The 19,254-nt window shown below is 41.7% G+C and overlaps 1 protein-coding gene across 1 annotated transcript in view; it reads right to left on the bottom strand.

The window, feature by feature from the left end:
• The window catches only part of tmc3 (transmembrane channel like 3), a 33,901-nt gene that overhangs the window by 8,906 nt on the left and 5,741 nt on the right, over positions 1-19,254 (bottom strand). Inside the window, exon 7 of the mRNA XM_028440958.1 lies at positions 4,485-4,563. Within this exon, the coding sequence (XP_028296759.1) occupies positions 4,485-4,563 (79 nt within the window). The remainder of the gene's footprint in view (positions 1-4,484; positions 4,564-19,254) is intronic.

Raw genomic sequence — 19,254 nt, 5'->3', positions numbered from 1 at the left:
GAAGGTGATTTTTACAGCTCTTGTGTCATCACGCTTTGGCAAGAGTTGGCAGGAGTTGATGTTGTTAGGGTTCAAGACAATGTCCTTCGACTTCAAGTAATCAATGACCTGTTGTTCAATCGATTTTGTGTCTTCGTCACTCGCTTCCGTTGTCTGTCTCAACCTGGGTTTTATCTTTAGGCCTGTAATGATGACATCTTTCTCTCTTTCCTTTTGTTCCAGCTCTTCAACCCTCGCGTTTAGCAGTTTTAGCTCTTCAGCGATCTTTACATTCTGTTGTTCCAGTACCTTTACTTCACTTTGAAGGCTTTCCCGTGATTTTTCCAGCGTCTTTTCCAACGACTTTATCTCGGCTGTGATCCATGTAGATAGATCGTCTTTGAGGTTTCGTATCATCTCCTTGACCTCTTCCAAACCCAGATCAGGTTGTGTATGGCCAGCAGGTGGTTTTTTAACCATTTTTCTTTTTGTCTTGGGCCCAAGTTTTATTTTTCAGGTTCCATCACAGCTGCAGCTGTGATGGAACCCAGGTTGTCAGTGATGGAGCAACCCAGGGCGCAGAACAGGTAGAATCCCAGGAGGTTGGCACCATGACCTGGAACATAAATGCTAGGAGGACCCTGGAGCCGTAACAAACAGAAAAGGTAGCAGTTCCACTCATATTAATTTTAATGTGTCCATACCTGTACAGCTCTTCTGCTCCCGCCCTGATAGTGCGTCCCGGAAAGAGTCGCCGGACTGTGGACTCACTGAGAAGAGACCTGGAGGCAGCCGTGTCCAGCAGCAGTGGTAAACTCACATCATCCAGACTCTTGTGAAAGCAGGTGCTGAGCAGCACACTTTAGCAAAGTGATTGAGTCTCCCACAGCACTGACATCTCTGTCCCATAGCTGGGCAGGCCGTTGCACGTGTGGCGTGGGAGGACGAGCCACAGTTCCGGCTGAGGCACCCTCGAGCTCGTTGAGAGGATAAGTCGGCCGGGAGCTTGGTCTGCCGGGGTCACAGCCTGTGCCAGCGGAGTGGAGAGAGAAGGAGCCAGCCCTGTAGCCATTAGCCGCAAAGCTAGCTGAGCAGCCGACTCAAGGCTGCAATAAGCAGTCTCTCACGTAGTTTGTGATCAGCTGTGTGTTCGGCTCACTGATCTCGAATAAACTTGTCTTCTAGGTGCTCAAATTTGTAAACACTAGCTAAGCATCGGAGGTCTGTGACTTACTAATGGACGGACTCACCGGGTCTCTATTGGCGCTGTCTGAAGATGATCCGTCGGACGATGACGCTCCGTGGAGCAGCGAAATGTCCAGCCAGTAAGGCAACACAGTCCCGATACTTATCCGCGGGCCCGAGCGTGCGGGAAAATACTGTACGTTGTCCCTCGTTTCCGAGGCTGTGGATGAGCAGGGCCTTTAGCCTAGTTTCGCTAGGGTCAGTTAACCCGGCGGCGGCAATAAACATCTCAAAAGACTCAAACCAGCGGGGCCATGGGATCGGCGGCTTGCCCGGCAAAGCAAGGAACGGAGTAAGTGGTGAAACTGAAAAAATCTTCATCCTCGTCGCTAATGTTATGTATAAATCAGGAGGACAGCGACTGTGTGCCTAATGAAAACAGCTTTATTTACTTTTTGCATTACCCAGAATGCCTCGGGAGCCTGGGCTCCCATTTACCAACAGCAGTAACACTATACGATAGTCATACGTCACACTGTCGTGATACACATGTCGCTGTGGTATGTAACGTGTGTGTGTGTGTGTGTGTTAACCATGTGGAGATTAATGGATATGAATTAGTATCTAAATACAAATGTGTGCAATGCAATAGATGACATTTATAACGCACATAAAAACTTTAAATCAGGCGTAGAAAGATGGTAAAGTTGACCAGAATTATGTGGTTTGTAAAGAATGCTTTGCTGCTAAAGCTAAACAAACTAAGGGGCTCACTAGTATCGATACGGCGCCCCGTCAAATATGTGGGGGAAAAGAACAATATATTAATATATACTGTATACATACATAATAGTGACGTGCAGTCAGGGTAGACAAGGTAGGCAGTGCCTACCCAAGGGTGAAATTATATTTTGATTATTTGTTTTAATTATAATATAATTATAAATTATTAATTTTTCCATTTCCAATATCCTACAGTACCTAAGTTTGAAAGTGTCAGCATTTTGTGCATTTCATAGCCCAAATGACTAAACATCACTATTTCCTGGTACGGCAGAGACGCACTGATGATTTTAAATGTTCTTAATGATTTTAAACAGTTGAATGTTTTATCATGTAAAGCACATTGAGTTGCCTTGTGTATGAATTGCGCTATACAAATAAATTTGCCTTGCCTTGCCTTTGGACGTAACCGTGCTATGCTAAATGCTATACATAAGTTCACAGTGCATTGATCCAGCATGGCTGCTGCTACGTTCTCTAGCTAGTGGGAGGGATAACACTACAGTCAGGATGACAGCGCTAGAGACGATACAGAAACTTTGTTTTGAGGAAAAACTACAGCTTTTAAAAGATGGAGACCAACACCTGAGCTACCAGACCTTCAGCAAAGATAAGGTCAGAACATTGTTGGTACTTTCTACAGTGAATGGAACAAAAGGAAGGATTGACTTTGTGGATGCTCCTCACTGAGGCTGTTCTGAGTTGTTGTTGTTGTTATTTTCTCTGTTTCTGTGTTTCCAAAACAAACAACAGATGTTGCCACTAGGTGGCGCTATAATTGCAAAAACATTTTGCCTTTAAATTACACAATTTAATTCACATCTTCATAAAATTCATATCCACATGTTCCCTACATAAAGTCGCATCTTCTGACATAGGCCACGCCCACTCCCACAGCACATTGCTCTTTGAAAGTCACTACATATCAAAAACCTACTTTTTCAAATTCCTCTTTGGGGTTTTGTCCAATCAGTGTGAAACTTGGCATGTAGAGTCTTCAGTTGGACCTGATCTAAAGTTCAGCAAAAAAAAATTTTCGGGCAAAATATGCGCAAAATATTATTGAGTAAAATTTTCTAGCGAACTATAAAAACCCAAACTGTTGCATATCTCGGTCAAAAAAATTGCTAACACCACCAAATCTGAGATCTTTGGTTGCCATGAGATTGTGGGGGTATGAGCCAAATTTGAATAAATTAGGCCTCTAGGGGGCGCTGCAATTATGAGAAATGTATATTTCCTAAATGGCACAACCGATTTTTACCAAACTAGGTGGGTTTGACCCTGGGTCGCTCCTGGGACCGTATCTCAAAGTTAATCGCGATTGGTCAAAGTGGGCATGGCTTATTACTACATAACATATAAATAAACAAACCTTTAGTAATATGTTGAGGGCTGTGAAATTTACAGGTTAACTATAGAAGAGCACACAGATCACCCATACCAAAAAGTGAACCACTAGGTGGCGCTATAATGGGTGCAAATGCATTTTGGCCTGTAACTTTCACACTTTAAATCACATCTTACAAAACTTCATATCCACCTGTTCACAGCAAATGGCACGTTGACCTGTGTCCTGACGTTCACCACGAGCCCGTCATCCTTCGTGACGTACTTTCACGGGCTCCGCGAAACCCGGGGTCCGAGTCGCGCTGGAAGGCTTGGCCCCCTTTAATAACTGCTTGCAGTTCTAATTTATTTTTATTTTGCCCGGACGGCACATTCATGTTCACCTACAAGTGAAACCTATTTAGCTTTTGACCTCAGTGTGAGGGGGCGCTAGAGCACCATCTATATCTATTTCACCAGACCTGCGCACACACACAGCTAAGCAGACACACGAGTGAGAGAGAGGAAGATAGTTTAAGACTCTTTCACAAGTGTTGAGCTCCTGTGGACTTCTCTTTTGAGTAAACATACTTCATTACTGTTCCTTATTTGGTGATTACATTTAAAAACATTTATCTTCATTTTATTTTGAAATCACCGTGGAATCGATGCGGGTTACACCGGACGGAGGTTAGACCGGAGAGGGGGGAGGGGTGTCTGTGCAGCCGCACTCACACTCATTACCTTTATCATGCACATGTCCCATAGAATAATCATTTTGAAGTCAACACGACATATCGTTTTGGGCGGGGTCATAATGTATCTTTTTGCATCTTCGCTTCGTTGGCCGTCTGTCTGCGAAAGCCATAGTGGAGCGCCTGAAAAGGTTGCACGTGCGTGCCCCCCAGCGGCTGAAAATCCTTTCCTCCTCTCCACTCTGGACCCCGCCTCCAACACCGCTCCCCAGACGCCGGCGTCAAACGTTTTGACGTATCTTCAGCTTCCACAGAAGGTGAAGAGCATCGCTTTTACTGACGTCCTCCATAGTTGATGGTTGAAAAGAAAGAAAGTCTGGTTGGAAGTGCTTTTATATTCGCTTCAGACGCGCATATGAAGCAAATATAAAAGCACGCCCGCGTCTCAAAAATTTGTGCCGCGCTTGGTGTGAACGCAACATAACACACACACACACACACGTAGACACTCACAGTCTGTAGCTGCATCCTCAGCTGGTTGTTGGTGAACTTCAATGATCTGGCGATGGCTTGAAGGTAATAAATGAGCATACTGAAAACACACACAAACAGAGGGAGGGGCTAAGGACTGGCTCACACCTTTTTTCTTGTCATTAATTTTTATATCACAAATTTATGGTAACCCCAGAGACTTTTGTGCGTGTGTGTGTACGTGTGCGTGTGTAACAGAGTTAAAATGTATAATTCCACTTGTCATCAATATGCACACATTGCACTGAAACATGTTTATCCCAGCATCATTGAATGCCTCATTCCTGTGAACGTGGGACGTGCACCCAGAAAACAGCTGTAGTTCTGACCACGCTGTCTTCTGGTGAGTAGCACAGGCCTTGAGCTCCAGTTTTATTTTTCATTATTTACTTTCAACTAATCATTAAAGGGTGATTTATGTTGATTTTCATATTTTCAGTGTAAGACGTATTTGTGTTTGTGCAGAAGAATGAACTAAATATTATAATTTCATGCCAGGATCTTGCCAATAAAAGCTGGATTGGCCAAAGTGATGTGGTCTTCAATAAAAAACTAACAACTCAACTAACACCTGTATATTTACAGTATGTAATAATATTGTGTTTTAAAAGAAGTGACAGATATGACTTAAAGACTTTACTTTTATAAAATAGTTTAAAAAAAAGTGGGTGGACTTGGTGAGAACAAACATGTTACATCTACTCCTTATGGTCTCCCTGGGGAAGTTAATGCTTCTGCTGTCACAGATGTTGATGTTGATGGGGAACCTTCAATTGTAGGTCCAGATATTCATGTTCTTAGTGATTTAGTGAAACAGATCGGGACCAGTATAAGTGAAAACATTGTTTCATGTCTTAAATCCATTCCAGTTAGTGATGCTAACATGTCTCAGTCCACTAAAGCTGACTTATCTAAAGTTAACTTGACAGTTACTCATGACAGCTTTGAGCCACATCCTTTCAGAGGAGAAACTACTGATAGGATTTCAGTCGTGGAGTGGGAGGAGTCTATGAGGCTGTATCTGAGTAGGCGGGGCATAGAGCTGTGTTACCAGGTGGATGAGGTTTTGAGTAAGTTACAGGGAAGATCACGTGACGTAGTGACCATTGGACTCCGTAGCCAACCTTCTGTAGATTTACAGTCTGGTCCTCAACCTGTGTTTGATATATTGAGGCAACATTTTAGTGACTCTGTGACCTCCTTTATGCCTATGGCTGACTCTCAACAACCCTTCCCGTGATGTGACAGTCATGTTTATAACCCACTGCCCCAACACTGAGCTGTCGTTGATCTTTAGCTGCAAGCCGTTGGAGGAGTGGACTGCCACTGATGTCCAAGTACGGTTAGATGAGCACCACAGAAAAAGGCGTCTTCAGCAGCATCAGTCTTCACTCAATTCAATTCAACTTTATTTATATAGCGCAACTTACAACAAAGTCATCTCAAAGCGTTTAACAAAAAAAATACAGTTCATGGTGAGAAAGAAAGAACTCAACTAGATCCACATGAACAAACATTTAGTGACAGTGGGAAGAAAAAACTCCCTCTATTTTATAGAAATAAATCTCCTTTAGAACCAGGTCCAGAGGTGGAGAACATCTGGTTCCACTAGTTGTTGTTAGTGAACAGAAGGACAAACAGAATAGAATAGAAGGATAGACCATCAGAATGTTCTAGACTAGCTGTGAACCATTGATCAGGAACCACCAGCTCCAGCATCAAAACACCTGAAACAGAAAAGAGAACCCTCAGAGTTAGAGGAGAAGACACAGACTGCAGAACAACATGATACACTATGATACACTCGTTCCTAGTGGTTATGTTAATATTAATATTAAATGTATTACAGTATCCTCCATGATCTGAGATGTTACCACTACAGACCAGGTTTCATCTTCTACTGATCACATGTAATGATCTATGTGGTGGACATCAGTGTAAATGAAGCAGTGTGAGCAGTATGATGGTTATACAACCAGGGACAGAAGTGGGGGGTTGGTCTACAACCTGGTACAACTGTGTCTGACTGGACATCATCTCATTACAGCCATTAGAGCTATGTGTGTAGATGGTGGATCATGTTTGAATATAATGATGGTGTTCTACTATATAATCTTAGTTCTTAGTTCCTATTTTTAAGTTTAGATCTTTGTTCCTAGTGGTTAGCTTAACGCTATTATACATTATACGCTTTAGTAAATAAGTAGGTTTAGAGTTTAGCCTTAAAGGGGGCGTATTATGTAAAATCGACTTTTTCAAGATGTATATCATGTCACTATGTCATTCCCTCATTAACTCACTCAGTCCCATTGACGAGATGTCTCGTCATTTGCATTTTTTCACGGGGATTACTAGAAAACACCCTGGTGGAGGTCTCTCATCAATATCTAAGCTGTGGTGTGATGTAGTGACCAACTGTGTCCTGAAGATGGCAGCAGTGCACCTTTAGATGAGATATTAGCCACTGATGCTACCCAGCAAAGGAGGAAGAAGCAGGAAAAGAAGTGAGATTATGGTGCTATGAAGTGATATTGTGACATATCCAGCAGCTCACAGCTCCACATACTAACACAGAACATGTGGACCTGAGTGGATTATTGATAATGTTGTGATCGTGAGATAAAACCAGTGACGTGCCGTCAGGGTAGGCAAGGTAGGCAGTGCCTACCCAAGGGTGATTTGATATTTATTATTTAATTCTAATTTTTTAAAAAAAATTTTTATTATAAATTATTTATTTTTCCATTTCCAATAGCCTACAGTACCTATAAGTTTGAAAGTGTCCACATTTTGTGCGTTTCATAGCCCAAATTACTATCAATCAATCAATCAATCTTTATTTGTATAGCGCCAAATCATAACCAATGGTATCTCAAGACACTTTACAGTAGAGCAGTCTTAAGGACGGACTCTTCATTTTATGGATACACACATATGCATATATACGTATATACACATACATATGTATCCCACACCCAACATGAATTCATCATGGCGGCAAGGAAAACCTTCTGTTAAGCAGCAGGAACCTTGTGTGGATCCCATTCCTATGATGAACAGCCATCCACGTTATGCTGTGTTGGGTGTGTGCAGAGGAAAGGGTGGAGACAGAGTTGTTGAGACTCTGTAACTCCACACTGAGGATCCCACGGACCTGCAAGACAAAAGCCAGAAGGAGTACAGGAGCAAACACACAAGGGAAGAAGCAGACATAGAGGGAGTGTTAGAGAGAGGAATGGGACCCTCTCCGGTCCCTCTCTAACCTAAATGACCTCTCTCTTAACGCCCTCTCCAACCTCTCTCCAACCGAGCATGCCAGACCCCCCCCCCCCGGCAGTCTATGCCTATTGCATCTTAACTATGAGCTATGAGCTGGTTCCTAACTAAAAGCTTTACCAAAGAGGAATGTTTTGAGCCTAACCTTAAAGGTAGAGAGGGTGTCTGCCCCCCGAACCGTGGTTGGTAGATGGTTCCAGAGAAGTGGGGCCTGATAACTGAAAGCTCTTCCTCCTATACTACTTTTAGAGACAAATGGAACAACGAGTAGTCCAGCATTTTGAGAGCGTAGTGTTCTGGGGGGATTGTATGGCACTACAAGCTCCTTGAGATAGACTGGTGCCTGTCCATTTAGGGCTTTATAAGTGAGAAGAAGAATCTTGAATTCTATTCTATATTTTATGGGAAGCCAATGCAGAGAGGCTAATACAGGAGTAATGTGATCTCTTCTCCTAGTTTTAGTCAGTACACGTGCTGCAGCATTTTGAACCAGCTGAAGTGTCTTAAGCGACTTGCTCGGGCAGCCTGCTAAAAGAGAATTACAATAATCCAGTCTAGAGGTAACAAAAGCATGGACTAGTTTTTCGGCGTCGCCCTGAGACAGGATAGATCTGATTTTAGCAATGTTACGGAGATGAAAGAAGGCAGTTCTTGAAGTTTGTTTTATGTGAGAGTTGAAGGATAAGTCCTGATCAAATAGAACCCCAAGGTTTCTAACAGTTGTGCTTCGTGCCAGAGTAATGCCATCTAGGGCAGTTAGGCTAGCATAGGTTTCTCTAAGGTGTCGTGGGCCCAGTACAATGACCTCAGTCTTGTCTGAGTTAAGAAGAAGAACATTTTGGTCCATCCAGGCCCTAATGTCCTTTAGACAGGCCTCAAGTTTAGATAGCTGATTTGTCTCACCTGGCTTCATTGATACATACAGTTGGGTATCATCAGCATAGCAGTGAAAGTTAACAGAGTATTTTCTCATAACATTACCAAGGGGGATCATATAGATACAGAAGAGGATTGGACCTAGCACAGAGCCCTGAGGAACCCCGTAGCTTACTTTAGTGTACACAGAAGACCTATTATTCACGTGTACAAACTGGTACCTATCAGATAGGTAGGACTTAAACCTGTTTAGGGCAGTCCCTGTGATTCCAAGTCATTCCTCTAATCTCTCTAGTAGAATATAGTGATCTATAGTGTCAAAAGCTGCACTAAGATCTAATAAAACCAGCACTGAGAGTCGTCCTTCATCTGAAGCCCAGAGTAGATCATTAGTTACTTTAACTAAAGCAGTCTCTGTGCTGTGTTGAGCTCTAAAGCCTGACTGGAAGTCCTCGAACAGGCTGTTGTTTTGAAGGAAGTCACAGAGCTGAGCTGCCACAACTTTCTCAAGAATCTTTGAAATAAAAGGAAGATTAGATATAGGCCTGTAGTTTGCTAAAGTGCTGGAATCAAGAGTAGGTTTTTTGAGAAGGGGTTTGATTACAGCTACTTTAAAGGACTGTGGCACGTAGCCTATTGATAGGGATATATTTATTGTCTCCAACAAAGATGGGCAGACCAGGGGAACAACTTCTTTAAACAGCTTAGTTGGGATCGGATCTGAAAGGCAGGTCGATGGTTTGGAGGATGAAATAATAGAGTTAAGTTCCTGAAGTCCTATATGTGTGAAACAGTTTAGGTTAGGCCTATTTACATTTAATGGTACAGCAGGCCCAGGTGAAGGCAGGGAGTGGCTAATTTTATCTCTAATCTTATGAATTTTATGGTTAAAAAATGTCATAAAGTCCTCACAGCTGAGGGCTAGAGGAATCATGGGCTCAATAGAGCTCTGACTTTGTGTTAGCCTGGCTACAGTGCTGAAAAGGTACCTCGGATTATTTTTATTTTCTTCAATTAGTGAGGAATAGTATGTAGATGGACTATGTCGTAAGGCTGTCATGTATTTACTATGGCTTTCTTGCCAGAGTATTCGTGACTCCTCTGTTTTATTGGAGCGCCACATTCTCTCTAATTTACGGGTTGTTTGTTTGAGTGTGTGAGTTTCAGAGCTAAACCACGGAGCTTTCCTCTGACGTTTAATAGTTTTTTCCCTCAATGGGGCAATTGAGTCCAAGGTGGATTTTAGTAGACTAGCAGAGCTATCGACAAGCAGATCCAGTTGAGAGGGGTTATAATTAATATCATAGTTATTTATTGGATGGTGCACTGAGTTTAAGGCAGCAGGAATGGCCTCTTTAAATTTAGCCACAGCACTATTGGACAGATTTCTACTCCTAACTATTTTATTGCACAGTGCGAGATCCTCTAGGATAATGTTAAAAGATATTAAAAAGTGATCTGATAGCAGAGGATTTTCAGGGTAGACTTTTAGTTCATTAATATCAAGGCCATATGTTAGAACAAGATCAAGAGTATGATTTAAACGATGAGTAGCTTCATTAATAGTTTGAAAAAAGCCAACTGAGTCTATTAGGGACATAAAGGCTGAGCTCAGGCTATCACTATCTTTGTCCACATGGATATTAAAATCTCCTACTATCAGTATTTTATCAGAACTGAGGACTAAGTTTGATATAAACTCAGAGAATTCTGATAGAAATTCAGAATAAGGGCCTGGAGGACGGTAAATTATCACAAATAAGACTGGCTGGCAGGTTTTTGATTTGGTATGAGATAAATTTAGAACCAGGCTTTCAAAGGAAGTGTAACTGGCCTTTGGTTTAGGATAGATTAGGAGAGAGGAATGATAAATAGCTGCTACACCACCTCCACGGCCTATGTCTCGTGGCATATGAGTATTTAAATGACTGGGAGGAGTGGCTTCATTTAAACTAACATATTCATCTTGATACAGCCATGTTTCAGTTAAACAGAATAAATCAAAGTTATTTTCTGAGATAAGGTCATTTACTAGTAGAGATTTGGATCTCAGTGATCTAATATTTAATAGAGCACATCTAATGCTTTTATGTTTTGGTGTTTCTAGATTTGAGATTTTAATTTTTTTCAGATTTTTATAATTGATAGCTCTTTTATTTGATTTTATGTTAAAATCATTGTGAAATATGGGTCGAGGGACAGACACCGTCTCCATAAACAGCGCTATTTCCTGGAACAGCTGCACAGTCTTTTTTTTTTTCGCTCCGCTGTAAGGCAGAGGGAGGCCACGCCCCCTCCCAAAGGCACGTCGCTCTTCTGCCTCCGTTCCCCATTGCGTGATTTTACGTGTGAGCGGCTGCTGAGATCCCACCCCCCTCTGTGAGCTGTGTAGGGGGTACGAGCTAACGACAGCAGTCACTGATCAGAACAGTAACTACTGCAATCATGTCAGTCTCTAAAACACCAGAAAAATCTCCACTAACACAACTACAGTGTGGATGACAGCGCTAGAGATGATAGAGAAACTTTCTTTTTAGGAAAAACTACAGTTTTTAAAAAATGGAGACCAACACCTGAGTTACCAGACCTTCAGCAAAGGTAAGGTCAGAACATTGTGTGTATTTTCTACAAAAGGAAGGATTGACTTTGTGGATGCTCCTCACTGAGGAAGTTCTGAGTTGTTGTTGTTGTCATTTTCTCCATGTTTCTGTGTTTCCAACACAAACAACAGATGTGCTGTCGTGTCATGAGATATATGTTGTTGGAGAGTATGGAGGCTATATTAAATAATGTTTATGTTTCTTTAATGGTGTTTATGATGTTGATTTTGTTAGATGATAAATACTTGTTCATGTGGATCTTATTGGGTTTTTTCTTTCTTATTATGAATTTTATATTTTGATAAGTGCATTGAGATGACTTTGTTGGAAATTGCTTTATACAAATAAATTTGAATTGAATTAACACTTGACAGCAGAAACATATGAAATTGTCATTGGTGGTCTGGATTTGCAACGTGCCTACCCAACCCTAGTGGTCACGGCACGTCACTGGTTCATTCATGTATGTAATCTTTAAAAACTCTGAAGGCATCCATTTTAGGTGTAAATATGTCCTCCTAGGAACACCTCAGACTTTTCGTCACCAGCTGAGTTACCACCCACCGCTCTACAGCAGAGCCCCTCCCCCTCCTATGTTCTCTTCCTTAGTTCAGCCCACAGCACTCACCTCCGCAGATTTAGCTTTTCATTGACTTATTTTAAATACTTTTGTAAAAGACCCATGGCTTATGTTGTCTGTACTCATTGATGTACGTATTAAAATAAAAAATTAAGATAAAATAAAAATTTAAATAAAACTCGTACCCCTCCCCCACTTCCAGCTCCGTCTAATCAGCTGCAGTCACAGCAAACAGCTGATAGATAACTGCGTGTGGATTGGTTTACTCTGCTCATCGTAGCAGATGCTGCCTTTAGTTTTTAAAAATGCCTTCAGCGAGAAAATGTATTTTTCGATGTGAAGAAAGCAGCCCTCTTTTGGATGAAACAAATGGTCAACAATGGTTGGGATTAATCTTTGGAAGAGGCCCTCGTCCCAAAAAGATCTGCTGTTTGTTCCAGGCACTTTTCAGATGACTGCTTCAAAACAAGAGCTTATTATTAGTGGATTAATAAATACACAGACACAATGTGATCCCTATTCTGGACTATCGCACCAACAGCAGCAGTATGGGTAAATGTGTGTGTGTGTGTGTGTGTCGGGGACAGAGAAGAAAGATCTCCGTCCGTACGTCAGCATTCCTCACTTTAATAATCATTCTAATGTATTGTAGCAATGTAAAAATGTAGAAAGTATCCAAATACAGCACACAGAAAAACAGAAGTAAACATCATCCATGTGCGTTGGAGTTTCTTAAAGAGACAGAGTCGAAATCGAGGCATCATGAATCGTGCGCGACAGAGGGAAATTTCTTTTAAGTTTTTTAAATATTTGCTGCATTTTTCCAAAAGAAATTGAGTAGCGTAGTTATTTGAGTATGCTATAGAATGGTACTATGTGTCTGAAAAAAACAGGATACCCCGCCCCCCTTTAAAGGTGTAGAGTAAGACTGGGAGTAAGACTCCTGTAGTAAGACTGGGAGCTGGTTCTAAAGGGGAGGAGCCTGGTAGCTGAATGCTCTGCCTCCTGTTCTACTTCTAGATACTTTAGGAACTTCCAGAAGACCACCAGACTGAGAGCAGAGTGATCTACCTGGATGATAGGACACTAACAGCTCTCTATAGATATACAGGAGCTAGATCATGTAGAGCTTTGTATGCTAACAGGAGGATTTTAAACTATTCTAGATTTTACAGGAAGCCAATGAAGAGAAGCCAATACTGTAGAAATATGTTCTCTCCTGTTAGTACCTGTTAGTATTCTAGCTGCAGCATTCTGAATTAACTGGAGACTTTTTAGTGAGTTACTAGAACATCCTGACAGTATAGAGTTATAATAATCTAATCTAGATGTAACACATGCATGGATTAGTTTTTCAGCATCACTCTGGGTCAAGATATTCCTGATTTTATAGATATTACAGAGGTAGAAGAAGGCTGTCCTTGTGATCTGTTTAATATGAGAATTAAAGGATAAGTCAGTATAAAAGATAATGTCTATGTTTATTACTGTGGTGCTGGGTGACAGAGTGATGTCATCTAGAGACACTATTTACTCTGATAATTTATCTCTGAGGTGTTTTGGACCAAATAAAATCACTTTGGTTTTATCCTGGTTAAGAAGGAGAAAGTTACGACTCATCCAGGATGTGATGTCATTAAGACAAGCCTGGAGTTTTAATAACTGATGAGTTTCATCTGATTTAATTGAGAGATAAAGCTGTGTATCATCTGCATAGCAATAGAAATGTATATAATGTTCTCTGATAATGTTACCTAGTGGAAGCATATATAATATATTGGTCCTAAAACTGAACCTTGTGGAACTCCATGATTAACTCTGGCTGAGGAGAGATTATTAACATGAACAAAGTGGTTCTGTCTGATTGGTAGGATTTAAACCCAAAAACACTTTTCAGTCTCTGCAGCAGTAGATGATGATCCACTGTATCAAAGGCTGCACTGAGATCTAAGAGAACCAGAACTGAGACCAACCCTCTGTCTGAGGCTAAGAGGAGATCATTGGTTACTGTTACTAAGACAGTCTCTGTGCTGTGATTGGCTCTAAAGCCAGACTGAAAGCTCTCTATAAATTGTTCCTATGAAGGTGATCACATAGTTGACCTGTGATGACTTTTTCAATAATTTTGTAAATAAAAGGTAGATTAGATATTGGTCTATAAATGGATCAAAGGTTGTTTTTTAAGGAGAGGTTTGATTACAGTGGTTTTAAAGGCCTGTGATTCATAACCTGTTACTAGAGATGTGTTAATACAGTTCATCATATTAGTGCTGATTAGTGGAAGAACATCTTTAAATAGTGGAGATGGGATTGGATCTAAAAGACAGGTTGTTGGTTTAGAAGCACTAACTATTGAGGTCAGTTCAGATAGACCAATTGGAGCGAAACTATGTAAATAAAAGCTGAATGTTGGGGATTTTTCAGGAGCTGCTTTGTTTAATAAAGTATTGACTCCTGCAGGGGGAACATTAGCTTTGGTTCTAATTGTTAGAATTTTATCAGTAAAGAAGTTGATGAAGTCATCACTGCTCAGGTTGACAGGAATAGAGGGTTCAACAGAGCTGTGGCTTTTGGTGGGCGTGGCTACAGTGTTGAATAGAAACCCAGGATTGTTTTTGTTTTCCTCTATTAAAGTATATATAAGAATAATAGGAGGTTCTAGCTTTGCGGAGAGCTTTTTTATAAGCTGACAAACTTTCTCTCCAGGCAGTATGAACTTCTACCATGTTTGAGGAGAGACACTTCCTTTCTAATTTTAGCAATGCCTGTTTTAGAAGACGCAATTCAGATTTATACCAGGGTGGCGACCTTTTTATGAAATATCGTCTTCTTTTTAAGTGGGGTGACAGCATCCAGAGCTGTGTGCAGTGACAACATTGCACTGTTGATAAGATATCTATTTTCTCTGTTGTAGGACATTGATAGCTACTCTCCGTTGAGATTTCATATGGATCAGGTAGGAGGTAATGAAGGTAAGGAAGGAGAGAGAGAGAAGAGGTAAGTCATGCGAGATGTTCTGAGAGTCACGTGACAGTCTGTGAAAATTCAACATGGCGCTGCCTTGACTAGCTTACCAACTCTGTTTACTTGCACATATTAACACTTCTTACGTTAAATCCATGCCACAAACGAGAGCCAATCACACACCCTCTCACCAGCCAGAGTGGAGGACCTTGAAGATTTCATAGGCCAATATTACACCGAGTACGTGATGGAAACCAGACCTAAAGGTGCGAGCACATCAGGTAAGTCCCCTTACAACCTCCAGAACTGGCTATATATATGAAAAAAAATCTCAACAAAAACAAAAAAAACTCTCAAACATATACAGAGCACTCTTGAACACTAACTAATCACTTACCAATCGCTAAATGTGAAGCTGAACTCTCAATCACCACGAACACCGATTTCTGGACAGAAATTTGTTGCAATACCTTTAAAATGACTAAAAACACAAATCTTCAGCTAATTCAATACAAGGTCCTCCACAGATCCCACATTACCCAACAGTAAATGTATAAAATGGGCTTCTCCCCAACAGACATCTGCTCTCAGTGCACCCAGAGAACAGCTGATTCATATTTACATACCGTATGGCTTTGTTCCCCAGTTCAACAGTTTTGGTTTCTAATCACTGAAAAACTGTCCTCCATTTTGGACTGTAGGGTTCCTCTATCTTCAAATCTATGTCTGTTAGGAGACCTGACTATGCTTGATATTCCAGCAAACCAATCACAATCCATCCTTGCGGCACTCGCCATAGCAAAAAAAAACAATATTAGTGAATTGGAAAGATAAAAAAAATCCATAAACATAAACCAATGGCAAAATCTCTCCATAGAATTTATCTCCATGGAAAAGATGTCTGCTCTCAGAAAAAATAAAATAACCTGCTTTGAGGACCGTTGGACTCCTTTTTTAACTGCATTAAATCTAAATTTAGCCCGATTATCTAACCTGCAAGCGACTGCCAGCACCACTCTTTATTAACACACTAATCCAACTGTAAACCTGGACCTCCATGGGCTTCTGGGGTAGCCTTGGCCTGGGTGGCTCGGGTGGGTTGCCGGGGTGTCTGGGTGCCTCTGTGCAGGTGTGTGTTCCTTCTAGATGTTTTTGTGGTCCCTGGGCTGTTTGATTTTGCTTTCCTGCCCCCTCCGTGCACAATTGGGTGGTCCCTGGAGCTGTGGACTTGTGTGTTTCTCTGCTGCTCTTTCCCCTTGCTCTCCGTCCCCCTGTCTCGTCCTCCCCCCCTCCTCCTCCCTTGCTCTTGCTCTTCTGTTGGGTTGGGCATTGAGGGGCTCCTGTCAGGCCGGAATGCTGGTGGGGGGCTGTGGCTTTTGCCTAGATGGGTCGTGCAGCCCATCTGGGCGCTTTAACTTTGTTCCCTGGGGTGCGCCTTTCCTGGAGATGTCGCTGGCGCGGTGGGCCGGGTTGGGCCCCATCTGGAGCTTACTTGGAGGACTGTGTGTGGCATGGGGGGACTCTGTGGGGCCCCTGGTCCCCACTCTTTCTGCTAGCCTGGCTGCATCTTTGGGTCTGGGTTTACAGTAGTGATTCTTACACATACCCTGGTCTATGATGCACTGACAAGTTTTAGACTGTTTATAAAACTGGTACTGGGCTTAACTTTAGACACGTTGATCCTAAATACCTGTTTTAGGTTTTACCACTCACTCCTTCCCTCTGACCACACCCACCACCATTATACCTAAGCTTCACACTGGTCACCTGACTGGATTGATTACACGACACAATAAACACAATATACACAACTATAACTTCACATCTCATTCTCACTTTACAATAATCAACTCTTCCCCATTCTTTACATTCCTACCTTGAATCTCTCCTTCCTGTTCCCCTCCCCCTCACCCAGGTATAACACTGCCTTCTATATTTTCCTTTTAATAAAGTATTTCTTAGTGATGGTCACAATTATGCAATACAATAAATGAATTTATTTAATTCCAATAACAAAACATGCATTGCTGTGTTAAAAAGACTACACTTCTTGTAGTGTTGTGACCTTTTACAGCATGTGCAGGTAAAGGAAAAAAAAGATATCATATGGATCAGAGGTTAGCAATGATGGAGCTAAATCTTTAACTCTAGCTACAGCTGCCTCAGACAGTGATCTACTATAATGTCCTCTTCTCTCAGAGTTTAAGCAGGCTGATATTCTAAATTCAAAGAACAACAGGAAGCAATCTGAAAGAATAGGATTTTGAGGATATATTGTCAGGTGGTCAATATATAAACCATATGTTTGTTCAATTGTACTCTTGGTAATATGATCAGAGCTCTTCCTCCAAGAGCTAAACAGAAATGGCCCCAGCTCCTGCGTTCACTCACGTTCTCGTACAATACAACTGTCCATGAGACTACAGGCTTTGCTCCCTTTCTCCCTAGGATGCCTGTTGACCTGATGTTTCAGTCTGTACCGATGGATTAAGAAGTGGTGGATTATGATGTTTATGTGCAGAGTCTCAGGCGTGACTTGGCAGAGGCTATCAGGATTGCTCAGATTTCCACCACGAAGCAACAAGAAAGACAGACTGAGCTTTACAACCGGAAGGTGAAGGGTGCACCCTTGGAGGTTGGGGACAGAGTCTTGTTGGCTAACAAAGGAGAACAATGTAGGAGGAAGGTGGCTGATCGCTGGGAGAGCCAACTGTACACTGTTGTGGGAAAACAGGATAATTCTCACACCTTTAAACTCAAGAACGGTGTGACAGGCCAAGAAAAAGTGGTGCATCAAAACCTCATCATGCCTGTGGACTTCTTACCCATTCCAGTGGATGCAGAGGACAATGGATCTTTTCTCAGTGACCTGACAGATGAGGCTGTGGAGGGGTCTCTGCGTACTATTAGACCTGAGAACAACTGCTTTTTCAGCTTCCACCTTCATCCAGGGATCAGTCGACTACCATGGACGATGTAGATGGACGACTGGAACCGACCGGACACACCTGGTGAGGTTGACTTGGACAATCACAATGAGTGTGGATTTGACCTTGAGGATGGAACTGGACATAGCGATGTCCTTCAGCCTAATACTTGTGCTTCTACTACTGACGTTGACTTATCTGACTCTGAACCTGCTGACTCTGCTTTTCCTGTTGACTTGTTGCTTTCTGATGCTGGTTGTGTTGTTGCATAGGAGGCGGAACCCGACTGATCTTGTGACAATCTTCAGAGGATGCAGACTAGGTATGGGAGGATCGTTAGACCTGTTGTCAGACTTAATGAAAACATGCATCAAAGAGTTCATGTGCCTGAGAATTCTTGGAGGTTGCTGTTTGTGGCTATGTGTATATCCATGTGTATATGTTGCCATTTACTCGTGTAGTTTTTGAAGCTCTGATTTTGTTGGAGATTTGACTCTTGTTTATTTAGTTATTGTTTTTAATTCAGTTGTCTATGTTTTTCTGTTTGTTTGTTGTTGTTTTCATCATCTGTGACAAAGGGACACCTATGTCTGAAATTTGTTGTTGTTTTGATGATATGATTTTACATGTGTTTGGACATGTTTTTCTTTCCTATGAGTTGCGGAAGACTTTGCAATCCTTCCTCATTCTAATTCCTCTGGAATAGTCTTTTGACTGGAGTACTTATTATGTGTCATACTAACAGTACTGTACACGAAAATGTTTTACATCTTCCTGCTTTTGCTATGTGTGACTTGGTTTTGTAGTTATGTCTTTGTTTTTCATTTTGATGGACAAATGGAGTTCAGTAGGGGGGAGTGTAACAGAGTTAAAATGTATAATTCCACTTGTCATCAATATGCACACATTGCACTGAAACATGTTTATCCCAGCATCATTGAATGCCTCATTCCTGTGAACGTGGGACGTGCACCCAGAAAACAGCTGTAGTTCTGACCACGCTGTCTTCTGGTGAGTAGCACAGGCCTTGAGCTCCAGTTTTATTTTTCATTATTTACTTTCAACTAATCATTAAAGGGTGATTTATGTTGATTTTCATATTTTCATATGATGTAAGATGTGTTTGTGTTTGTGCAGAAGCATGGACTAACTGTTGTAATTTCATGCCAGGATCTTGCCAATAAAACACAAGGAGAAAAGTACAAACTACTATGTGTACGTGTGTGCGTGTGTTTGGGGGATGGATCACTTCTAAATAATGTGCACCAGTCTATTGCACGTGTAGCACAGGAGACACTGAGTGTTTACATGTCACGTAGACGGTGCTACATAGTGAAGATCACCTGATCACTATAGCTTCACTTATACCACACCTGTGTCTACATGTGACTGATATATGTATGTTTGTTAGGTGAACATCCAGGTGTGGCGTAGGTGTGCTTTAATGTGTATGTACGTTAAAGCATCTGTAGACGTGTTGACACGTTAACACGTCTACAAACACACATGCAGACATGACTTGTGCATTG

The sequence above is a fragment of the Gouania willdenowi genome, unplaced genomic scaffold, assembly GCF_900634775.1.
Source record: "Gouania willdenowi unplaced genomic scaffold, fGouWil2.1 scaffold_122_arrow_ctg1, whole genome shotgun sequence".
Classification (NCBI taxonomy): Eukaryota; Metazoa; Chordata; class Actinopteri; order Blenniiformes; family Gobiesocidae; genus Gouania; species Gouania willdenowi.
This window is presented reverse-complemented; position numbering and strand designations above follow the sequence as displayed.